Source organism: Rhipicephalus microplus, chromosome 8 (assembly GCF_043290135.1).
Source record: "Rhipicephalus microplus isolate Deutch F79 chromosome 8, USDA_Rmic, whole genome shotgun sequence".
Taxonomy (NCBI): domain Eukaryota; kingdom Metazoa; phylum Arthropoda; class Arachnida; order Ixodida; family Ixodidae; genus Rhipicephalus; species Rhipicephalus microplus.
Genome location: NC_134707.1, coordinates 71,969,427 through 71,996,070, shown reverse-complemented (window position 1 = coordinate 71,996,070; position 26,644 = coordinate 71,969,427). Strand labels below are relative to the sequence as shown.

At 43.6% G+C, this 26,644-nt stretch overlaps 1 protein-coding gene and 1 long non-coding RNA gene across 4 annotated transcripts in view; both read left to right on the top strand.

The window, feature by feature from the left end:
• Positions 1–26,341, top strand: part of LOC119165875 (uncharacterized) — a 97,351-nt gene extending 71,010 nt beyond the window's left edge. The window contains exons 9-13 of one of the 3 annotated variants that reach the window (XR_012885683.1): positions 16,955–17,066; positions 17,168–17,230; positions 19,448–19,504; positions 22,389–22,456; positions 25,957–26,341. Coding sequence is in view for 1 of the 3 variants with exons in the window: in XM_075872108.1 (XP_075728223.1) it covers positions 16,955–17,066; positions 19,448–19,504; positions 22,389–22,448; positions 25,957–25,970 (243 nt within the window). In the remaining 2 variants the exon portion in view is untranslated. The remainder of the gene's footprint in view (positions 1–16,954; positions 17,067–17,167; positions 17,231–19,447; positions 19,505–22,388; positions 22,457–25,956) is intronic. The other 2 variants (XR_012885684.1, XM_075872108.1) reach the window with 2 other exon arrangements.
• Positions 9,183–12,216, top strand: LOC142769153 (uncharacterized). Its single transcript, XR_012885687.1, has 2 exons — positions 9,183–9,287; positions 12,100–12,216. It is a non-coding gene; the product is annotated as an uncharacterized LOC142769153 (long non-coding RNA).
• Positions 26,342–26,644: the final 303 nt, after the last annotated feature.

The window sequence follows — 26,644 nt, the reverse complement described above, 5'->3', positions numbered from 1 at the left end:
CGAACAGTGATCTGATGATGATAAAGATGATGATCACGTCGCTCCTCGTCTTCTACACAATTTGTAACAATGGCAAAACAAATGTAGTGCTGACAAACTTTGGCCACAAAAACAAGCACTTCAACGTTGGAACGATGGTCGCCTACATCGACGACTTGACAGATGCCAGCAGTGCTCGTGTTCTCTTCGATACTGCCTAAGCTAACTTGACGAATGAAGGTCCTTAACCAGAGTCTGACGTCAACCCGAGCCTTTCGAACTACGAGCAAGACCAGTTCGAATCACTGCTTCTGCAATTCAAGCAGTGGTTCTCGTCACCATTAAGAATTCGACAAACCTCAGGTTCGAGACATCACATCATAACAGAAAAAAGTGCTCGACTAGTTTGACGGCGCCCGTACTGAATTTGTACTCATCAACCTGGTTCTGTGAAGAAAAGATTCGACGAAATGCTACGCAACATCATTCAGCCGTCCAAGGGCTCACTTCAAGGTCCCTTCAGATCACACCGCACGGCGGAACCTATGGTTCAAGAATTCAGCAATACCGTTTTAAAGTACAAGTCCGCAAAAAACACTTTGAGGCTGACGGCGTATCTCGCGCCTCTGTCGCCCCGCCGCGGTGGTCTTGAGGCTAAAGTACTCGGCTACTGACCCGCAGGTCGCACGATAAAATTCCGGCTGCGGCGACTGCATTTCCATAGGAGGCGGAAATGTTTAGGGCCCGTGTGCTCAGATTTGGGTGCACGTTAAAGAACCCCAGATGGTCTAAATTTCCGGAGCGCTCCACTGCGGCGTCTCTTATCATCATATTGTGGTTTTGGGACGTAGAACCTCACAAATAAATCAATCGATCGCGCCTCCATCCATCAACCATCGCAGGACGACCAAGACGATGAATGTTCCTTGGTGCTCCAGCAACTATCAGTGTCTATGGCTTCTGCGAGTGACAGCGACCCGACCTGAACTGTGGGGCCAAGTGAAATACTTCGAGGGCCATACCACCAATGACCTAAAAGTATCCAGACAGGGACTGGCGTCGTTTTTTTTAAAGACGATAATCTTTTTTGGGGACCATTGACGCAAGAATTTTAGTCTGTCTGTCTGTCTGCACTAACAATTGTCTGTTTGTCCACTTTTAACAGCATCGGGTACTTGAAACGGCCGACCCCGTCCACAGCGCCCACCAAAGTTGCCCAAGGTTCAGCGTTCATACTTGTGCAATTGTCAAATAAAAGCAATTATTACGCATGTTTGGTACACCACAACAACACGTATATAATCTGCATGTGCGTCTTTTACTATAAAAGGCCTACATAATTACTTTCAAGGACCTTAGCGGTTATCACGATGCATTGACCATGCAACGCTTGCACGAAAAGATGAGTGTTTACAACGCTTTGCTAACAACAAATTGTGGTGGCACCTACCCGTGTTTCGCGTTCTACACCTTATCGCCTCTTAAACGGTCACGCACACCCGTCTCAGAGCCACGCGCTCCATTTTCCAAGAAAACTTCCAGCTGGCGCTCATGTCTCATGGGTGACCTGGCTTGATGCGCTGGTTCGCCTCCGCTGTACGCTCGATGTACTCTAATGCAGCACCTCCAGAATACCGTTCACTAATTTCCTTCCGCAGGTTCCCGCCACTGACAGAAGTACAGCCTTTACAACAGAACTAACTCACGCGATCCTGCGGTACAGCCAGGCAAGTCCACGCTGGACCACCACCTACCATCCACAGGCCAATGGCCTCACTGAGCCTCCCAATAAAACCATCGCCGATATTGTTATAATATGAGTCAACGTCCAACACAAGACGTGGGATGCAATTCTTTCATACGTGGTCTTCCCGCACAACATGGCCGTGCAATTTGGTATTTTTCATCATCAGCCTCGTATAGCGGGATGGCTTTAGGCTCTCCTATAGTAGTGCACCTTTATTACTCTAAATCGTTACCCACTTTTTCTAAACAGACAGAAATGACGTAAATGTCGTCGTAAAACTTGTTGTACAGAAGGAGCCCGGCCTCAATTCTCGATGCCATGTTAAGCAACGTCAGCGATGAAGGAAGCATCGATGTGGCTGTCTACCTCCAGCACGCCAAATGAGCTAGACAACTTGGCCACAACTCTCCGGCATTTTTGTGTTGTGGGAATAGTTTTGAGTAACTGTTTCGCCGATTTCCCGCGAAATATCTACAGACCTTCAAGACAACGCTGTGCCTGTTCAAGCAATGCTTTTTTATTGTTTATCGAATCTCTCGCATAAGCAGCAAGAAAGAGAAGAGGCAGCATTCAAGGAGAAAACTTCAGTGCAATATAAATACCAAACATAAAGAATATAGAAGAAGCCCTGGCACTTACAAATTGAAAATTCAGTTCTCAGTAAGCGCCATTAATTGTCTCTTTTTTTTGTGATTAGTCTTGATTTGCGCACACGATATCTCCCTAAATGTGATATACTAACTGGGCGCAACCAAAAATTTATTGAAACAGGTAACATACCTTGTTTAGCACTGGCCTATTAACTTGAAAATGTCAGCATGGGTGGACTTAGACAACCGAGCGTGTACATGTATTCTATTCAGATGTTTAAGAGGCGTTGACAGTGGAGAAATAATGACTATGTCTGACGTGGATGTCACATTATTAGTGCTACATGGATGTTGACATTTTGTGGGATGATGCGCGTGTGTGACTGAAGAAAAGGACGAAGAGTGATTTCCACTCGGTATCTGGTCACAATGCTGCTAGTTTGAAATATACTTAATCCACAGTCTTGTCGATACGGCGTCTTTTTTTCCGTAACATATTTGGTGGAGGTGGAAAATTCCCCGTCCTCAACACGAAGCTTCGCAGTGGCCGCACCATCCAACCTCCGGCCATGGCTTTCAATGATAACAATCCGACAACGTCAACAGCTAGAGCACCGGCTACAACGTAGCTTACGATGTTCCACCCTTGCGTTCCGAGTACGTTCTCCACCCAGCCTGGCCTTGACGTCGACTACTGGCTCCACAAGTACCTGCGTGTAAGCTTGACTCACCGATGGGACCCTACCATGATGCTCACCAACGTAATCTTTTACTTGGATGGCACCCCGCGTGTATGGTTCGACGCTCATGAGGCTGAGCTCACCAGCTGGGACATCTTCAAGGAACGACAAAGCGAAATCTTTGGGAAACCATCCGGTCAACAAATGGCCGCGCGACAAAAACTCCTCACCCGTTTCAGTCATCAACCGAGTCGTATGTCTCGTACATACAGGACGTTCCCGCGTTATGCCGCAAAGCGGACGAGCAAATAAATGACCGAGAGCGACAAGGTGGGCCAAATACTCAAGTGCATCGTGGACGACGCTTTTAACTTGCTCGTGTGCAACAACGACACGACCGTCGATCTTATAATTAAGAAATGCCACCACTTCAAAATGGCCAAAAACAGCGGAGTTCTGCCTCTGTTTTTGCGGTTCTCAAACGTAGCTGTCACGTCAACCTGCACTATTCTCGGTGCCACACCACCCTTGCACAATAATGTTACACACATCATTCAGCGCGAGCTTGAGGCGGCCCGTCAGACGCCGTTTCATCCACTTCCACTCGACTAGGGCACCGTGCAAACACCTCCGGTGGTCTCAGTTATGCAGGCAGTCATGCGGCAAGAAATCACTAACCTTGGTTTGTCTGTCGCCTGCTCCGCCTCCCGACCGGACCACAGATCGATGCCTATGAATGCACTACGCCATGACTCATAGTTTCTGTCCATATCCCTCAATACGACGGAATGGAAAACAGCAGAAGACTAGTTGATTTGCTTCCGCTGTCACCGAGTGGACCATGTCTCCCGCTACTGCCGCAGCACTTGCACTCCCCTCCCCAAGTTGGAGCCAATTTTCTTCTTCTACTCGCCCATACGCCTACCTCCATCGCTATTCGCCCAGTCGTGGGTATTCTGCTTCCGACGCACCTAACAACCACTCTACCGCTCGTTGCCCGTCACCGCAACGCCGTCACCACTCCATCGCTCCAACCCCCCCGTATCCATCGCCGATTAGGGATCTTCCCGGACGGAAAACTAGATTATGCAACTCGTGGAGGTAATGCTGCAGCAAGTGAGACTGACCCAAATCCTCCGTTGACGCTCCCTACTAAAAAGAACCTGCTTGAAGTGCATGTGGATGGTCTTTCTTTGACAGCTTAAGTTGACATTGGAGGAAAGGTGTCATGAGTGCTCGTCTCTGTCACCGCCTCAAAAAAGTACTCATGCCTGCCACAACACAAGCCGTCCGTGTTGCCGATTGTGGAATTGTGGCTGTCATTGGAATGTCCACCGCTCGTATTAGCCTTGCCGGCCGCAATGTTTCTGTTTTATTTACAGTGCCTAACAATTGCCCTCATGGCCTCATTTTCGGGATGGACTTCTTATTGATGGATTCTGCCCTGATCGACTGTTCTGCTGGCACTCTTTGTTTAAAATTTCCTTTTCTTCCAGATTCACGCCCGAGCTCCCGGAAAGCCTTTGTACCTCAGACGTTAGTCGGATACAGCCAAAAGCCTTCAAATTCATTGAATTGACAAGAAGTTCCACCATTATTGACGATGATTATGTAGTGCCGCCTATTTCTGATGTTCTCCTGGTGCGCGTCATCACTGCGCCACACACCGTTGTAACCATGGCCTCTAACCGAACATGTCTTCCCATTATCAATTTCGGCTTTACGCAACAAGTACTACCACATGGAATTTCTGTCGCCACGCTTCAACACATAATAGACGCCCACGTCACCAATTTTGCGGCAGACGCATGCGCCGATTTTCCATGTCACCCATGTGGCAGGATGCCACAACCCTCGATGAAGCCTTGCACTCCATGATTGACCTGAAACTAAAACCTGAGCAATCCGACACCCTATTCCGCCTTCTGGCTTCCTACTGCGACATATTTGGCATGGACAGAAATCCACTCGGTCAGACATTCCTGATGAAGCACCGCAATAATATTGGTGATTATCCTCTTATTCACTGCCGACCACACTGGGTGTCTGCCACAGAGCATAAGGTAATTTGAGGAAGAATTCAGCAAGATGCTAGCCAAAAGAGTTATTGAACCCTCGTCAAGTCTTTGAGCATCTCCTGTTGTGCTTGTTAAAAAGAAAGATATCACGTGGTGCTTTTGCGTTAATTACCGCCATCTTAATCAGATCACGGAATAGAACGTTTATCTTTTGCCCTGAATTGTTGACGCCCTCGACTGTCTTCATGGCGCGCGATAATTTTTCTTAATTGATATACGCTCTGGCTATTGGCAGATTGCGGTGAACGAGAAAGACCAAGAAAAGACTGCGTATGTAACTCCCGGTGGCCTATACTAATTCAAGATGATGCCGCTTGGGCTATGCAACGGCTCAACCACGTTTGAGCGTATGATGGACTCGCTATTACAAGGGCTCAAGTGGTCAACATGCCTGTGCTACCTGGACGATGTCCAAGTATATTCGCGTACGTTTGAAATGCACCTTCAGCGTTTGTCAGCGGTTCTCAACATCTTCTGCTCTGCTGGGCTTCAACTAAACTTGTCGAATTGTCACTTCGGCCACGAGCAGATTACGGTGCTCGGCGACCTTTTCGACGCATCCGGTGTGTGGCCGAACCCAGGGAAAATTCGTGCCGTCACGAGCTTTCCTGTATCCGAGTCTGTCAAGGACGTCTAGAGCTTTGTGGGACTTTGTTTCTATTTTAGAAGGTTTGTGAAAGATTTTGCAGCAATCGCTCGACCACTTACCAACCTTCTGAAGAAAGACGTGACTTTTACGGGAGGTTCCGCTTAAGCTGCCACTTTTTCTCACCTCATCAACCTCCTCACGAATCCACATATATTGGCCCACTTTGACCCATGCGCTCCGACAGAACTCCGAACCGATGTGAGTGTTCACGGGAATAGAGCAGTCCTAGCCCAAAGCCAGTGGGGACAAGACCGAGTTATCGCCTACGCTAGCCGCCTTTTCACAGCTGCCGAGCGCAACTATTCAATAACAGAGCGTGAATGTCTTGCTCTTGTTTGGGCAGTCACGAAGTTCTACCTATAGTTATATGGCACAAATTTCTCTGTGATATCAGACCACCATGTGATATGTCAGCTTTCGTCACTGAAGGATCCTACAGGTCGCCTTGGGCGCTGGGCTCTGCAACTGCAAGAATATACCTATAGAGTTACATACAAGTCGGGACGCCTACTTCAGGACGCAGACTGCCTCTTCCGCTACCCCGTTAATGAATTGAGCACCATCCCTGACACAGACACCGATGCTTGCGTCTTTTCCGTTTCGCAGCTGACCCGCATAGATGACGAGAAACGCCGTGATGCGTCCTTGGTTGCTATAATCGAACACCCCATATCACCATTTTCCGACTGGTCTCATCGCTGATTCGTCCTCCACAATGGTGTCCCATACCACAAGAACTTCTACCCAGATGGACCAGCCCAGTTGCTCCTCATTCCAAAACACCTCCGCTCGGCAGTTTTACACAAACTCCATGACCTTCCAACTGCTGTTCACCTTGGTGTGTCACACACGACCGGATTCACCGTCGCTTCCGTTTGCCAGGGCTTTCACACTCAGTCAGAAGATACGTTGCGGCTTGAGGTAAATGCCAGCGCTGCAACACATCATCGACAATTCCCACCGGACAACTTTAACCACTTGATTTTTCGTCAGAACGTTACTTCAGCGTTGGCTTAGACCTCCTGGGCCCTTTTCTCTTGTATTCTTCTCGCAAAAATTGGATAGTTGTGGCTACAGACTATACCAGGAGCTACGCCATCACAAGAGCACTTCTAACAAGCTGCGCCACAGATGTCGCCGAGTTCCTCCTACACGACGCAATCTTACAACATGGAGCTCCATGCCAGCTGCTTACAGACCGTGGCCGCACCTTTTCATCAAAGGTGATAGCCGATATCCTTCAGCCATGTGAATCGAAGCACAAGCTCACTACGTCGTACCAACAGCAGACAAATAGACTCACGGAGCGTTTGAATCGAACACTTATAGACCCGCTTGCGAAGTATGTTTCTTCCAATCACTCTAACTGGGACCTTGCCATGCCACACGTGACATTTGCATACAATTCTTCTCGCCAAGACACTGCCGCTTACTATCCATTCGTTCTGCTTTTCGGCCAAAAACCTACATTACCCCTAGATATAGTCATTCCATCTACCATGACACCAACCAGCAAATATGCCCTTGACGCCCTTGCTCGGGCTGCCCACGAACGCGAAATCACCCGCACTCGCTTTCTGGCTTCTCAAGAGAACCAGCAGCGTTTGTACGATCAACAGCACTGCGACGCGCACTTTATACCCGGTTCATCGGTTCTGCTGTGGTCCTCGACCCGTCAAGTCGGCTTGTCGGAAAAACTTCTTTCCCGCTACACAGGTCCATATCGAGTTGTTGTTCGTGAGGTTACTCCTTCCACATACGAAATCACCCCTGCTGCCTTCTCGCTTCCAACTGCCCCACAGACCACCGATATTGTACACGTGGCACGCTTGAAGCATTACCACCCTCCCGATGACGTTGACATCTAGATGAACCGAGACGGCACTTCTTCCGCCGGGGATTATGCTACATGCATGTTGACATTTTGTGGGACAATGCGCGTGTGTGCCTGACGAAAGGATGAAAAGTGGTTTCCGCTCGGTGTCTGGTCAACCGGTCACGCCGCTGCTGCTCGTTTGAAATAAATTTGAGGTACAGGCTCCTCGGTACGATGCCTCTTCTCTTCCGTAACAATACAACGTGAAAAATCCGACGGTGAATAGGCTGATGAGTAGAAAATAAAAGGAAAGTAGAATGCCTGCTCATAACGGCCACGTTGTAACCACGTGGCACCAGTTTTTAAATGCAGCGATGCTCAAAGAATCACTGAATATTTGGCTAAAAAGAGAAGCACATGTCATAATTTAACTCTATTTCTATAACAAATATTCAACCAAACTGATTCGTATGTGAAAATTTATTGCACTAACTCAGAATAATAAGAACTATGCGTTCATCTGTGTCTTCAGTGTCGATAATTGCGTTCCTATCCTATCATTTTGTTACATATCCTGGTAATGGAACACAGGTCTCGCAATCGAGTTTAGTAATGGACAGAACGTTTACGGCCATAATAATCATATAATCATAATTTTTAATCAATATGGTCTTCTAACATGTACCTACATATTGTGCCACAGAATTTGTCGATGTACCCAATTCTAGTTTAGCAGCCTTTAGTTTGTGATGGTTGTTGTAGTCTAGCCTCTTTAATCGTGTAATACTGAAAGCTGCTCTGCCTTTAGTACTAGCATTATAAAAAGTGATAAGAAGATTATTTTCGGCAGTGTGGTACATATAAAGCACTAATGCCAAGAACATATGGCTGAAAAACTTGAATGACACGTCTTGTTGGCCTCTATAGAGCAACGCTATAGAAACTCTAATGGTTAAAGGCAGAATTCGGATGATTTGATAAAGTTTAGTAATTTTGGGTATTTATTTAATAACGCTGGTTCACATGCTTAGTGTGCGTTGAACACGAACGCACATTGAACGTTCAATGACAGCTAAGAATAGTTTGATGCGTGATAGCCTCGCTTCCTGGCTTATTTCTGTTAGGTGATTCATTTTCAAATGGTGCTTATGCAAGTAATGTATGGCTAAGCCCCTGAAATGCTTATGTGTTTGTGTTTTTGAGAAATCGAAATCACGTCGAAATGTCATGCGAGTTGGCATTGGTTTAAATAAATATTCCTGCTGTGCTGTATTTGGGAGCATGGAATATAAAAGAAAAAAATGTTATAAAGTACATTGAATATTTTTTGAGTTTTTTTATTGTAAAGCATGCTGTGGAAATATCATCTTGCGCCCACGAAGCCTGCACAAAAGTACAAAGCACCAACACTACAACATTTGAGGAATAAGGAAATGACAATTGAGCTTGATAATTTGTTTACACGCCAGATAATTTCCGCTCGAATGTGATTTTATATGACGTATACGATGCAGCTTGTTCAATGCGCCATTGGTAGCAAGTCTAACAATTAATTTGTCAATTTGCAATTTTGTGATTGCCATCATAACCTATCTTTCACTTCTGCTGTCACATGATTTCATTCCCATTGTTTGATAGTTCATGCCACTCTGCTCACAGCATAAGCGCGTTCTCTTGAAAGTGGATACTTAAGTGCTTTTGCCGACCTGTGAGCCATTGCATCAATTTTGCCTGCTTTGAAGCTGAAAGTGAGTGTAACTAAAGTGATTCTCATAAGAAAATATTGATATTTCTAGTTTAGTTCTTTTTTCGTGCGTAATCTGGCCTAGGCGATTATATGAAGAGACGATTGGCCTTCGCTGTGGAATGGCGTGACCATTCTGTTTGCTTTTTCTTGCTGGAGTTTATTTCTCACAATATGATCGCACCTTGATGCCTGCCAGTTTCTCTGTTTCGTCCACATTTCAATATGTAGCGTAAATATATGCATCTTCTTTTCATTGAGGGGGGATGAACAGCAAGAGGGAAGGCAGGGAGGTTAACCAGGCACATGCAAGGTTTGCTACCCTACGCTGGGGGAACGGGAAGGGGGCATAAAGATGACAGAGAGAGGAAAGAGAAGAGAAAGAGAGAGAAAAAGAAAAACAGGATTATCAGTCAATCGCCTGGCGCGTATGCAGCGGCGGCACTACACAAAAGTTAAAGGTGGTCACGTAGGCCTGTAGTCCTCAGAAAGCACAAGAAAGTTTTGATTAAATTCATTGACTAAACAATTCATCCTAACATATACATTGAGATTCGCATAGATTTTTATACAACTGGAGCATTGAGATAAACTGTAGTCCCGCCAAACTATGTTGCAATATGTAATGAGCAGAGAGTGGTGGTTTCGGCGTTCCTTAACCGCTGCATCTTAACAAGCGTAGACAGCTTTCCCAAAAAGAAAACGCAGTTGCCAGCTCTAGCTATCACACAGTGCTGAAAACTTGGTTTCAGCTCTTGGCATTGCTCTTCAATATACTAGTTAAAGTTCTTGAAGTGGTAATAATACTGCCATTATTGTTTTAGTAATCATGATGACGAAAATGCAGGGTGCGAAGTGCGACTACATTAGGTCACATTAATCTCGGGGACGTAGCACGTTTTAGTGTATGATGTCGTCAGTAGAGCCCTACCACAGATAATCAAATTATGAAGTCTGAGTATTGTTTAATGCCGATTTATTTACATATCTGTGTTACGCCATTGGATTCAATTACTGTGTTTAGGAGTTACCCAATTTAGTGTATCAACGACAGTGTTGCCTGGGTAAGAGGCTCTATTTACACTCTTTGCTTTTGGATTACACATGCATGAGATACTTTATGGGGTTTCAGAAGCTCAACATGACCAACAAAATAATTCAGCAAACATCAAGGTGAAACCTTTTTGACAACGTTAACACAACCACCAACCTTTTCTGAAGAGGCAATTTGTCCAATTTACCCGCCAGCTCTCTTTATAATGTTATACATTAAAACCACTCGTGTCACAGATAATGCGGAGTTGGCATTGGAGACGGTACGAAATCCCTATTTATGCAAATAATCAAATCAGTGCCCAAAATTCAATCAAATCCGGGCATTCTGCTTTGTAGTCAAGAGCGCAACCACACGACCAAGTAATTTCTGCAAAATGTTTCAGAAAATGCCTCAAAAAACACTGTTATCAACCCAGGACAGAAATTAAGACTTGTAACATCACGTGAGAGAAGTGCAAGATGTAACAAGAGCTTACAATATCTGAAGTTCGTAAGCATTGGTGGCTCAAACCTTCTGTGATATTATAACTATATGAACAACAAATTATAACAAGCCACAGGTCCTTATCAGCAATCGAACTGCTTTATGTGTACACGTGCTGCTTACAGACGCGTCAAAAGTTTAATTGGTCCGCATGAACTAGCAGTCAAACCCCAGACCTCTAGGTTTGCCGCGATAGAAGCTGCTGTAACCGATGCACTTTCGGCGCACATACGAGAACATAAATAAACGCAGATCAAATCAAACGTTGCACCACGACACACTCCCCAGTGGGCTGTCGAACGCATTTCACTCATTCACGGTCTCATTGATTAGCTATGCCTATCGCTTACTTGCCCCGTTGTGATGGTCTAGTGGTTTATGTACTTGGCTGCTGACTCACAGGTAGCGGGATCGAATCCCTGCTGCGGCGGCTGCAATTTCAATCAAGGCCAAAATGCTAAAGGCCCGTGTGCTCACACTTGGGGGCACTTGAAGAAGCCCAGGTGGTCACGATTTCCGGAGCCCTTCACTTTGGCGACTCTCATAGTCATATGTGGGTTTTGGGACGTTAAGCCCTCTATATAATTCAGTCATCTATCACGTGTTTGAGCTGCGTAGAGTTTTATATTATGGTATGCAATGCTTGCGGGCGTGGCAGGCATCTCCTAACGGGACCCCGCAAGGAGTTAGCGTTGACACATGCACAGTGGGGCAAAATGGAAACGCGAAAATTTGCGCAGGTTATTTTACATCTCTTTAGTAATGGCCGCGAGGGCCTTCACTAAAGAGGCCAGCGCTGTGATCGTTTCGACGTCACGCACAGGATGCGTAGTTGTGGAATACGGCAGCTTTGCTTTCGGGACACGGCTTGCCCATGGCTGCACCGGTTTTTAGTCGTAATTTCACGATGCAAATTATATACGAAAGTGCCACCGGGGGCACCGATTTGTAGTTCGCTTGCCCGTATTATTAGACCTTACCGCTTCTTTAAGCACTGAGCTTCATAACAAAAGGAAGCACGCACGGTGTCCCCAGTAAAACTGCAGGAAATGCAGTGTCCTAGCAGACAAGGTCAACGCGGCATTCCATGAGTGAGGTCATCACGTAGGTGGTGCCACGGTATGTCCTCGAGGCCAATACGCTTGATCAAATACGTAGGTTATCTCTTTACGAAGAGCGCAAACCTAGCCGTTTTTTCCCCTCAAATGGCGACGCTTACTCTGGGTACGTATTCACTGCTGGTGACTTTATGCTTGCCTATGATAACATTTTGCAGCTTTCACCATATGTTGTGTTCCGACGTATGACCAATACTTGAACTGCTGAAAACTACATTCATGATCATCAACGCAAGTAGTCCAGAGGAAAATTCACAAGCAAGCGTCAACATTGGTACATCCTCGTCAATATTCGTGAATACTTTCATGTATCGATTCTCATTTATCATCTACTTCATTGTCAACACGTTTTACTGTCATACTACACTGATTTCTCCTAACGGTATTATGAACAGCCTTTTTTACAGTGAAAGCTGATATGACATGAGAACACGTGTCACATTCCACGCCGCAGTTGGCCACCGCCGCCGCTGGCAACCGCTATCGCATAAATTGCATAAAAAATAGCAAACAAAACAGCAAGGACACAGTAAATAATAACAAGAATTTTTAAGGGTTTCCGGCGTGCCAGCCGAGTATTCTACCGCCGAGCAACACCGGTGCTTTTATCTCAGTCGCAATATAGCGTTAGGCAGGCTTGATTCGCGTTAGTTTGAGTAATAAATCGCTTTACAACATCAAAGGAACAACCAGGCGTCACGTAATGCGAGATGCCTTCGAGTGGATTGTGCAATGCTCAAACTCATTACAAAAGCTTTTTCGTCAACACTTATTAACTGTGGCGCATACCCATCACTTATTACTTATGGCGCATAATTTTTCTTGTCGTGAGCCACAGCATAAAAAAATTGAACGAAATTTCTGGAAAGTGTGCGGCAGATACCACGCTTCTCCGAAGAATCACGAAGGAAAGCATAGCGAATGATGGTCTACAACACAAACATTATGCATTTTTATAGGGTAGTACGTACCCAGCGAGTATGCTTGTTGCAGTTACCCATAGAGTGCTTAAAAATACACTAAAAGGCCACTTTTTTACACTTCTCTGTGACTGTGTTACGCGTTCCACACAGACATGGCGGTTTTTAGTTTTAGTCATTTAGTTTCATTTTTTAGTTTCCGTAAGCCACGGTGATATGTACAGAGGAACAGAAACTTAATATTGAATCGAAGTGATGTGTGGGCTAGTTTTACTTTCCGTCACCAACAGCAAATAATAATTCCGTCACCAACAGTGAATAATATTAATAATAATAATTAGCGGTGAGCGATGCCTTCACCGCTAATATATAGATCGAAAGCGTTACGCCATATTAGGTAGTGCTATGAGGGTAAATATATGGCGTTCACCAGGTATGAGTAGCCACCTTCAATATGACTCGTGAGGAGCCACGCTCTACTCTAGTACGGACAAGATATTTTCTTTGTAAAACTCGAATCTTCCCTTCTTCTCCGCAGACTATTGCGTTCTCTACTGTGGAAACGTTTCAAAGGATTCGTCTATCACAGCTCCGATTCGGGACGAAATTGCCGAGTTTTTGTGTTCTTGTACCGTCTTAGTTAACGGTCAAACATGGGACGATATTGCTGATAATGTGGGTCTTTAATGTTGCACGTGGTAGTAACGCGGCAAAGCACTGAACATCTGTAAGAGCCCAACGGCAAAGGAAGAAATGGACCAGCTACATTTTAGTGATGCGACGAAATGAAAAGGTGGAGAGGGTGACCGTCACCTCATCTTTGCCCTCGCTTACCTCCGCCCACCATTTATCCTCCTTACCACGCATGGCTTCTCTTTCCTGCTTCAGCATGATTCTTTAACATACACGAATTCGCTATACTTTACCTGATTCCCTACTTCTTTCTCTTCTGCTCAACCTTCACAGCACTACCAACATTCACTTACATTTTCTGGTTCCTTCCTTTGCACGTTAGAACAATTTCACGCCGTCTTTTAAAGTATGTTCAAAAAGACAAGTCAGAATAGTGTAACTGGGTTTTATTGTGTGGATTTCAGTAGTGAATGACTAATGGTCTCTGTAGTCTACTAGGTTTCACGTTAAAATACGATCACATTTAGTCTTATGCACAACACTTACTCTGGCGAAATCGCCAGGTGTCTGATGGAACCCCAAAATTCAGCATCGGCCTCAATGAGGGCGATGCACGAAACATTCACTTGACGCCACGTAGTTATGCTATGTTGACGTTACAGTCATAATTGCAGTCAGAATAGCGAATGTTTTTGAAGCCATTGTTACGTCTCCCAGGCTTCCCCATTACGCCATCACGACGTCATACAGCCGTGATGTAAAATTGCGCCATCGTCCTATGACATCACCACATGGTCAAAGGTGTGGAGAACACAGAGGCAGTACATTACGAGAAGAGATACAGAAAGCTTGAAATGCCTGCTGGAGGCTCTGAACGATCCACATCACGTGCACACAGATTTCAGTGAGTTGCAGGACAAGATCGGTACATCGACTGAACAAAAGGCAGCTTTCGCATTCGAGTTGTGCTTCAATAACGCATAATTCACTCTACCCATCTTTCGTATACGTTTTTTTGCAATTTTTCCCCTATTTAAACAAAAACATGTTCACTGCAAGGGCTCTGTGAGACAGAAGCACGATATCATTATGCAGCAATCGCAATGGACGATTTCAGTAAATTTGAGCACCTGCATTTCCTTATTGCATTTGTAAAATAATGTAGAAGAGCATCAAGCGTTTCAGCTTTCTTTAAATGTGACAGGGGCACAAGATACATACGGCTTTCGTGTCTGCCCTCGAATTGCGTCAACACTATTGTTTTTTGGCAACTTTAATTTATAAAAAATATTATTCCGCAAAAAACAGTATGTGTTGAAGTCAGTAAATAAAGTTTGCATCGCTTGTCTAACCACAAATTGCAACAACAAATCAGAACGAGGTAATAATTTGCTAGCCTAAAATGAAAAGCCTATCTGGCACCTATATGGCACAGCTATACGAAACATCATATGGCACAGCGACACATATTGTGGTGAAAGAGTAAATGTATCAGGAAGGGCTGAATAGTAATATTTGTTATAAAACAAGCACAGGCAGGTGATTTTTCAATGTGAGCCCAAAAATGGAAACAGAAGGCCGCCTTTTCTGACTGATATGTCAGCAATGTGGCTGTAGTTAGAATGTAGTGGCAAGGGTTATGCTCAATGAATTTTAAGGCACTTGTTAATTTCGCTTGCTTGGCTCATATAAAGAGGCAGCACATTCATGCATTTGTGAAAGTAGTGTACTATTGCATTACTTTAACAGAAGAAGGAACGATGAAAACGTCAAAAGGTAGTGCATGCAGTTAGTGGTGCTGGTTATGTGCTCTGAGTGCATTGTCGAATTTGCAATACATGAGACAAGAAAAGCGAGGTATCTGTGTAAAGTGGCAGATTTTAACGGAACACCGTTTAAAAAATAAGAGGAAGGTAGAGTGTTAGGTTTTTAAGTAAAACAAGTCATTGAACACTTTTTACACTATTTTACATCGGTCATTCAGTGAATTTGTTACATGTTACAGATAGATCTGAACGAAGAGCTTAAGTGTCACTGTCTTTGTTAACTTTGCAAAAATCAAGCAGTCACCCACCAAAAAAAGTGTGAGGAAAAAACACAAAAAGGGTTCATAAAATAAATGACATGCAACAGAGATCCGAAAACAGAGACCCATGACACTCCAGAATGTACGCCATTGAAGGATGAATAGTGGCCACTAGCAATTACAAATTCTAAGCGGCAGAAAATGAACCACCTATGACAACAGAAAAGATTAGGTTTCAGGCTATAATGATCACTAACCTGGTGTGTGGTGTCCTGATAGGGCCGCGCACTATTGTAGTGTGTTTTGACGGCGACTCATTACACTCTGTGTCGTGTGTTGTGGTATGGTAACCGACTGAATAAACTGTCCACGAAACAGATGTAATGCGTTCTGTTAGGAACACACAATCTGTTATGTATGCTTCGAAAGAAGTAGCAGTGTATAACAAATCTTCTCAAATTTTTTAGAAAGTGCAAGAACGTGCAATGAACTCATGATCAAGAATACGATGCAGTTTAAATAATTAACAGAAGCTGAGTTTCACATATGTATACAAAAGCCATGAGCAATCATTTCAAAATAATAATTTGTGATAATATTCATATCTGCTCAAATAGGTTACTGCATATACTTGTTAGTGAAGTGCGTTTGTAATCAAGAGGTGAACTTTTATGGTCAAACGTATGAAGGTAAGCCATCTTTTCAATTTCTCAGGCAGTTGGAAGGCTATATGCTTCAAGATATTGCAAGATATGTGCTTCAAGATATATGCTTCAAGATCTGGAAAGTGCTCAGCTGGTGTAGGAAAAAAAATCAACTTCATTATTCAATGGGGAAGCATGTACATTGTTAGATGTTCGATCATCCTAATGGTCCTCATGCGCAACATAAGTATTTGTCGCAGTGTTTATGAGGTGACTTTTGCGCCATCAGTAGTGTTCACAGAGAGTTCCGCAATTACCCTCAAGACTAAGAGAGGTACAGCTCACACTGTCACGCTTATATGAAAATAAATAGAAAAAAAATTTTACACAGTCTTGACCGCTGTTACCACTCAGTTCCAGAGCATTTCACACATTATTCAAAGAGCGTGTTGTTCGTTGCTACAAGTGGCAAGCTTTCTTTTTCCACTATTTTTTCATATAAATCAATACTAAGGTATGACTAAAAGGTAAGTATACCCTTTATACAGTCTTTGCTTTCAATGACTGTTAGTTTAGTAGGACATTTTTAAACGTGGAAATTACTCTCAGCTTTAAATGCATGATGGTGGAAAAAGAAGTCTCACAATCACGAAAATAGGTCTTGCTGCTTTACTTATTTACTGCTTGCAACGGTCACCCTACGATTAGACGTACCAAGAAGCTCAGCCTAGCACCTGTCTTGATTTGATAGCAGCTCGTGAATTTAATCAAATACTGCCTTGTTTTTCAGGAAAGAAAGAACATGAAGTTCTTTAGCCAAGTGATTCTCTTGTTGCTGGGCTTATTATTCTTCATCTTGACGTTGGAACCTACCCCTGTACAGGCGATATATTACCACCCAAGTACGTAACTTCTACTTTTCAAATCAAATATATACATCCTAGAACTAAGCGGGAATGTTCTGCAGAACGTACTCAGTAAAGTGAAATTCATACTATTTCAGATCTCAACAGATAACCTCAGGTCAAAGCTATGATGCAGATGCACTATTCAAAAATTGGCATGCGTACGTTTTTTCATGTTTATATCCACCCTAGAATCTTGAAGTCCACATTAGCGCTGATTTCTTCACGGATCACAAAGTGTAATCACGTGGTCATATCAGTCATGCATTTTTTCGTGTTTTTATGCATCTACCGACGGGAATATTGAAACGATGAATAGCCCATACGCTGGTGCTAATCTTTTGTCGAACAATAGCTTGCATTACGATAGCTGATAGGCTTTTCCGAGCGTAAAGGGGTGCAGAGAACGCGGTTTAGAAAAACTCTCTGAGAATTCATTCCACATTAGTAGCAAATCAATTATGTGGTAGCGTTAGCACTCTGAAAATATAGTGACAAGTTCAAAAACTTGACCGCATCCCAGTAAACAACATTTATGAGAGAGATCAAAGAACATGCAATCAAGAGAAACCCCTTATTTATCCACCAAGTGTTTTCATTTTAGTATGAATGCTAACTTCATGTGCCTGAGAAAAAAGTATTAGCTTCTCATCATTAAATAAAACGAACTTTAAGATTGGACAGCAAAATCAACTCCGCATGCTTTGCTACACAGCAGTGCACAACGGGGACAAGTAACCCCCTGTATGACATTTGAATCCCAAACATCTTATGCGCTTTATGAGTTGGAGCTTACAATAATGCATGAAGGCGTACTGAAGCCCTCTTCAGATTCTTTACTCAATAGCACGTAGTAGTCAAACAGTCCATGTCTTGGAACTTTCCGCAAAAGTGGCATTCTCCATGAGTGGAATTTTACGACGAACCCGCATCATAGAAATAAAGACGAAAAATCTAACTTAGATCACATTTTTCATAGCTAATGATTTCTCAGACGCTATGAACAAAGTGGCCGGAGGATGTGCTATTCACCGCAGTGGAGTAGTCTGAAACATACCAGTCATTCCCTTCTACCGGGAAACAGCCATCTTTCAAAAGTGGTTATGTATTTTTTGACAGTATTAAAACAAATTTCCCAGATAACGCTTATTTGATACGATACTGAGTATTATGGCAAGACGCTTCCCGTATTTTCTGACCATGGCACTGTAAAATTTGCATGCATCTGTGAATCACGATACGATTGCAAATTGATTATTATGCGTTGATAAAGTGTAAAAAGTGTAACTTGACTTTACACGCACGTTTGTAAAACATATCGTTAAAAATATAAATTCATACTATAACCTTTGTGCTGCAACAAAATTTACCATTGTTCTTCGTGCAGTCACGTAAGATGTTACGGAGCCGGAAGACACTTTTGTTCTTCTGGCTAGATGGCATCTTTCGCTTCTTCCATCCCGGAAGCTTTAACAACCTTTGTCCGCTAATGTGGATCAGTCACTGGGGAACTCAGCTGCTGTCCGGAAGGTTTTATTTTGATTGATATGTGGGTTTTAACGTCCCAAAACCACCATTTGATTATGACAGACGCCATAGTGGAGGGCTCCGGAAGTTCTAACCACGTGGGGTTCTTTAATGTGCACCCAAATCTGAGCACACGCGCCAACAGCATTTCTGCCTCCACCGGAATTGCAGCCGCCGCTGCCGAGATTCGTTCTCGTGACCTGCGGGTCAGCAGCCAGTGCCTTAGCCACTAGACCACCGCGCGGGGCTGGCCGGATAGTCGACAGTTCGATTGCAGACCGTGTACCATGTGACGCCTGTTCACGCTGAATGACACCAGATTTCCGGAGCTCTTCACAACGATGTTTCTCATAAACATATTGTTGTTTTAAAACTGAAAACCGCGCCTGTTATTATTATAATATTATTATTGTTGTCATTGCTGTCGTTATATACAAACTTACGTAGTATTGCACTGATTACAAGATTCGCCCGCTTTCGAGCAAATGATGATCTCATTAGATAAAATTTACGCTCGGCTTTAACGTCCCAAACCAAATGTAGATAATCAAAAAACGCAGTGGTAGGGGGCCAATAAAATTAGACCGCCTGTTTTTTTTTTCAGCGTGCACACAAATCTAAGTAAATTGTCGTCAAGTGGTCTCGCCTCCATCAATCGGTCTTGGTTCAGCTTCGCCTTCACGACCACGAATCTGACGCGCGACTTTCGGGTCAGCCGCCGAGCTCCAATAACCACTAAACTACTGCGGCGGCCCTATGTGAAGTGCTGGCTGATCTCACTTTTTGTGATCACTTGTTTCACAGTACTCTTGGACAAATATTCAAATAAGATGTCCTATGTTTATTTTCAGTGCGACAATCTTCTAGAGGCTCTCCCCGATTTCCATGGAAAGAACCAAAAGGAAATAGTACGTATTTGTCTAGAAATAAAACGTGCATTATGCGTGAAGAGTTGCCATAAGAAAACTTCATGTATAATCGGCGCAATTTGTTCGTAGGAGCGAGATATTGCGAATTTTCTGTAAAGCGTGGTGCGTGTTTAAGCCTGCTAGGGCTACCTTAATAACGAGATGGCGTTTAAGCTCGTTTCGCAGAAAATCGGTTGTCGGTGATGGCATCATCAGTTGTGAGTAATAAATATTTGTTGTCGGTCAGAGCAAATTAGAGATACATGAAAATAATGAATTATAATAACTCTTACGTTTGGGTGAGAGTCCAGCATGGGCCGTCTGTGGGGCATTAGGGTATTCTACCACATGACTGCGCAAATGTTTGAAGTAGTTCTCTAAGACACACGCTTAAAAAAATTCATGCAAAGGGAGTGCTTTGCAGCAGGCATTTATATTGCGGGGCACAACTTTGTGCCTAATATGGCGTCTCACCAGAATTCAAAACATATGAACTGTAAAACAAGCGGAAGGTCTAAATCTGTCCTTCCAATAAAAACTTTGCAGCTATGCATGTGCGTATGGCGCCTTACGAATATGTAGTGGGCTCTTCATTCATTTCTAAATGAAAAAATGGTGTAGCTTATTCTTCACTATTTTACTTGTACGGAGCATGTGAGAATAGACATTAATGGCTTGGTTAGTACCATTTCCTTTTGACATGTTACAGCAAAGCTCGCACGTGGTGCGATGAACCAATCGAAGTCTACACTTGAATGCGATGTTCATGCATCCTCCAATTTATTTCTGCTGTATCGTATGAAGAAAAATTTGTGCTTGCCAAGAAATATACCTAGTAACGTTGAAACAATGAAAGTGTTAACCTTTGACATCACTGCAAGTAAACATACAACGCGCAGGCTATAAAATGTCTTCTGTTATTTGATGCAGCGCTAACACTAAATAACCAAATACAGTGCTGTACACTTAACTACCTCCAAAAAAGCTGCGTGTGCACAACCTAATGATGGCACTTCGACCCACCAAGAACCAAAAATAACCTCTGCGATTTGATGCGAAGGCGACTGTATTGCAGGCCACATTGCGCTGATATCCATTGCGCTGATGCAGCAGTATATGCATTACCACCATCTATATCCGAAGAGCATGGTAGGAGTTCGTCTCTCTCTTCCCCCTAAATGTCAACATTCAATGACCGCAAGAGACCTTTCACACTGTTTTCCCACTAATAATATAGTCATTTTGCTAATGACTTGACCAACGCTTTTATTACACAAAATACCGAGCGATCAACGTGCCACTCTAACCCCTTCCCCTAAACACACACACTCGATGTGGGTGCCTGCATATATCCGTACATATTATCTTCTTCTGGGGATTCGAAATGGAGAGAGAGAGAAAAGTTTATTGTGGGAGAAAAGTGGAGATGTCGTCATGAATCTACTGTCAGGCCTGCTTACTCAGCGTTAGGAAAGGAGAGGTGGTGAAAAATGAAAGAAGAAAGAAGGTGTTTTTCATAAAGACGAGTAAGGTTGCGATGAATCAGAGGCTTGGACGTGTAAAATCAACTTATATTCTCTTATTGAGCTCTGCCTTGCGAAATTACGATGATCTAAACATTACTTCCCCAAAAGAGAGGACCAGCCCAGAGGTCAGTTACGCTGCTTAGAAGAGGTCAGCGTACGCTAAAGCTACGACAGGCCTAGAGTCACAAACCATAGTCGAGTCGTAAAAAGGCAGCGTCAATATTTAACAATGTACCTCACGGATGGTTTCAATCTCTGCCGCAATCAATTTTGTTTGCTCGCAAAGAGAGGAGCATTTGCTGGTTTTCAAACATGATACGTGGAATGTCGCCGTTGAAGCATTAGATAACACAGACCCGCAAAGAAGCGTGCGGACGAGGCGCAGTCTCTCGCAAGAACTTGTTGATTACTTTTAGATTAACATGCCCATGACAAGGGGGTAGTCCTAACAGAACCTTTTTCGAAATTCCTTGTATCGTACACATTATTGAGAGTGTGGTCATGGAATTTATTTGCATAAGATATCGCTGACAGCCACACAAGATATTTTCACGTGTCTCCAGGCTGCCACAGGCCTCCCTTATGGCACTGTCTACACGGCCAACAATGCGCAGATAATGAAAAGGAAACTGCACACCTGTACGCGACTGGTTCACTTAGCTTGTATTGCACCTTATCAGAGTTGGTGGTAGTCAAGCATGCACATGTGGGTCGAGTTCGTTAGGACAGCGCCGACGGTGAATCGGTAAAGATCAATACGTTGCAGCAGATTTTCGGAGGAGTGCATACTCGACAGTGTCAATATCTGGCCATGAAAATGGCATGAGCACTAATGTACCTTTATCGAATTGCTCGTTACCATGAAGGCCTCAGTGCCCCAAAATCTGCTGATATCTGATACAATGGCCAGTTTCCGGGGCTACATTGTATATTCGACTAAACCTTGGCTGGATGAAAACAATTCTATTGTCCGACTACTTCTTGAACATAAAAATACTATGCTCCACGTATGAACGCCGAATTTTAGACCTGAAGTGCTGAAAAATAGTCAAGTTGCAAGAAGGTGGCGTCGATAATTAACAAATTAGCTAGTGGATTTCTATCAATGTTTTTTGCTCGGCCACAGAGAAATGTTTTCTGGTCTTTAAGCTTGATATGTGAAGTGCCGCTCTTGATGCATTGGGGAACACAGACCCGTGAAGTAACGTGCAGATGTGACCTAATTTGTACATATATACAAATATTTCTGTGTATTTTATGTAGTAAGACCATTAGAATTCCTGCTGTCGGTTTCGGACCATTTTGCAGCATGTTAACTTCATATTTGAAGGTAACGATATTCATCATTTGCTTTTCAGTTCATATACCATTCGGTACAAGGAAACCAAAGACACCACGTCCTGGATCTAACGGGGCCGGTACGTAGGTCGGTCACTTTTAAATGCGAAGCATTTCTTAGCGAACATCGGTGAGATTGAGCATATCTATCTATCTATCTATCTATCTATCTATCTATCTATCTATCTATCTATCTATCTATCTATCTATCTATCTATCTATCTATCTATCTATCTATCTATCTATCTATCTATCTATCTATCTATCTATCTATCTATCTATCTATCTATCTATCTATCTATCTATCTATCTATCTATCTATCTAGCCGACAACGACTTTTAGCTCTCCTGGGCGTTTCGATAATGGTATCGATACCAAACTTGGTATGGCATGGCAGTACTGTATGAAAAACATATTCGTCTAGTTATAACAAGAAAATCATGACATGCAAGTCATGAATGTCATGATTTACATTAGATGGTCCTGCAGCTCTTGCGGTGGTTTCGTTCACATGGCATGTTGCAAAACTCGTGTGGTATGACATGATTGCATGGCAAACACAAGCGACAAAACCTAACAAGGAAATCATGACACGCGTGTCAGGTAACAGCATGATTACATGCCATGCTCATGATGCAATCGCGACCGATTCACTAGCGTCACATATACCAAGTTCGGTATTACGCTACGTGAATGGATGACGAAGCTATGATGCAGGGGCCAACACGAGAAACATGAGATGCGTGTCATGTAACAACATGACTACATGCTGCGCTCATGATGCGCTCGCGGCCGTTTTGCTAGCTTCAAATGTACCAAACTCGGTATTACGCGACGCGAACGGACCACATAGGTTAATGACACATTCAAAACTATAACCATGACATGCGTGTCATGTAACAACATGACTACATGCCGCACTCATGATGCGCTCGCGGCCGTTGCGCTAGCTTCACATATGCCACAATTGGTATTACGTGACGCCAAGGGATGACGAAGGTATGTGACTAGTGCAAACATAATAATCATGAGATACGCGTAAGCTATGATGTTAGTGCAAACATAATAAACATGAGATGCGTGTCATGTTACAACATGACTATATGCTACGCTCATGATGCGCTCGCGGCTGTTTTGCTAGCTTCACATGTACCAAACTTGGTATTACGCGATACGCGATGCAAACGGACCGCATAGGTAAATGACACATCTAAACATGACAATCGTGACATGCGTGTCTTGTAACAACATGAATACATACCATGGTCATAATTCGCTTGCTGCCGATGCGTTAGGTTCATATATGCCAAATTTGGTATGATGTGACGCTAAGATGACGAAGGTATGTGACGAGTGCAAACATAATAATCATCAGACTCGTGTCGTGTGAGAACATGACTACATGCCTCAATCCAGGTGCCAATAGATTTTGGCATGACGCGGTGCGCATGTTCACCAGCGTTCATTTCATCATGTCACGCCAGCGTTTCCACGCCAGGCGCCGGTCCTGCCATATACTCAAAGTCGCGCTGCGCTGCGTTGCTTTGATGCATGCGCGTTTCAGCGCATCCGGCGTGCCTCCGTCCTGAAAAGAGCGAGACACAGCGTAGTCTGGGTAACGCATCGACATAAAGTAATGCTACTATAAGGCATCGGTGCGAAATGCAGCACGTTGCATTTCGCGCTGGTTGCCGTCGGGCCGCGCCGACGGACGCTGCTCGCGGCTGGCGTCAGACTGTGCTCGCGTTTCGTCACGTAGCGCCGCTGTGCCCAGCGTGGGCGCGCGTCAACGCTACATAGCAGTATATTGGGCCCTTCACGATGCGCTCGCGGCCATTTTGCAAGCTCCACATATACCGAGTTTGGTCTTACGTGACAACAATGAATGACGAAATATATGACTGGGGCCAAGATCATCCTGACACACGTGTTACGTAAGAACATAAAAACATAGCACGCTCATAGCGTTCTAGTGGTCGTTTCGCTAGCTCCACATATGCTAAATTTGGTATCACATGACGTCAATAGATTGCGAAGGTAAACGGCACATCCAAACATAATATTCGTAACAAAGAAGCTATTTATGGCATCATTTACCTCCACCTCGTAACATTGAGCTGATTTTAAAGTGACATGTCACCATTTCTCATTCCTGCTTCGCACATCATAAATTCGCACTGTTCATGGGTTCTGCCAAATTTTTTACCATTACACCACAATATGAATAGAAACAATGCTGTTTTTATTAAAAGTATTTCACTGTAAGAAAGTTTGTTCTTGCGGCAATACAGCTAGTTGATTGCCAAATCAGATTGTCCATTGGAGTCACCGTAATCCTTAAAGAACATTCTCTATGAATTTGCAACAATTACGTTAGTGAAAATAATACGGAAAAAATAGCAAACTGTACTGTTACCGAAGTCTATGCACATACAAGAAATGACAAGGTCTCCTTTGTATTTCGTCACAGGCGATCTATCTACTGGCCCTTCTCCCTATCTTAAAAGGCTACTGCACATGGCTTGATTTAGATCTGTATTCGTGATACGAGAAATATAAAGCTTTCTGCACTCAATGTAATACTGAATGCCCTTTGTTATCGGCCTACACTGTTATCGGTCATCACGGAACGTCGATTCATGTGAAGTTATAGCACCTCACGTAGGAGGCGTACCGTGGGTCATCATGTGGTGCTTTCTGCAAGTATCAGGTTAAAATCTGTGCTACTGCACACATAATGTATCTACGGAGTATTTTTGCGCTGGATGCGAGCCACTTAGGCATCGCCTTACATTATTCAGATTTGTCTGCGCCAAGAGAAAACAGTGCAGTTATTAGTAATAAAATCATTAGTAATCTAAGTGTACCAATTCAGGTGTTGTTCAAATGCTCTTGTCCTCAATCATCTGAGCAATCAAGTCAAGTTACTTTCACTGAAGAGCACTCCAGTGAAAGGAGAGCACTCCAGTGAGCAATAAAGTACACATGTGAGACCAAGGAGCTGTTTGAGATTTGGAAGTTGCCGAGATTAAAAATATCTCGCAAGAAAACATGCTCTTCATCAATATCAATTTACGTTGGCTGTTGAGCCACGAGGGGAATGCAACTATGTTCGACAGCTGCTGTTCTGTATATTCTTGTCTTCTGCATGTACAATGAACTTGTGTCTCTGGTGTCTGCCTTTCATGTCAATGTTGCTCATTTGTGGCCTGACGGCAAAAAATAGATAAGAATTTGCGTCTTACTTTTGCTACACATGGCAATGTACTTTGCCAATAATTGCACATTAAAGAATTTCCTCTCAATGACTGATATCAAGAATAATTGTCGATATAAAATTTTATATGTTTCATCCCATTGAAGATGTCGCGTCAGGCGTGAAAGATGAAATAATAAATAGTTTCTATCAACAAACTTAGTGCTTTAGGATTTTCGCTTGATCTTAGATAGAGCTAAAATAAAACAATTTATTGCGACGAGCTGAAGAAGTCAAAATATCCAACTTTGGCTTGAATACGGTATTGTGAATATATTTGTGGCAATGTTTACTGCATTTCGAGCTCTCTTGCTTTTTGTTTCTTTTTCAGGCCAACGAGTGTAGTGCTGATCACAGAACCACCGCGGCCATTCAAATAACTGAGAGCAATCGGAAATCATCAGAGCGTTACAATCATTTGGTGCAACTACATGGATTATTATCATCAACGATTCCTTGTCTGAACACATCACTGTGTTGGAAGCAATAGCGAAAACACCTGCAAAAAATCGAGCATATGACTTCACCTTACAGGCCACGAAAATATCTCCACTATTGAGCTTCCTAATTCCTAAATGCTCGGAAGTGCTTCAAAGCTACCAATTTGCTTGTGAGTGTACAGCAGTTGACAACCTTGTCTCAGCATGCTCTGAAAACTGGCCATGCGTTCTTCGCTACGCATTCTGGTAAAAAATAAAACCAATTTTTTGCAAGGACTGCTGGCCTTGGTTATCTTCTCGCATTCACGCGACTTTCTCAGCAACCGCGTTCAAACGCTTTGGTACCTTCATTTGCCGACTGCTATGGAATACAGGGCGGCGCAACTTGACGCAGTGCAATTGACAAAGAAGATATCTGAGGAGTAGCTGACGCCACGCATTGGCACCAACCTCTCCTTACATACATTTAATAAAAAAAATATCTGATCTCACCGTTATATCATTTTAAAAGGAAACACTCGGCAGCTTTCACATACCTCGAGAATCCACGTTGTGTGAAGCATGCGTAGGAAAGGGGAC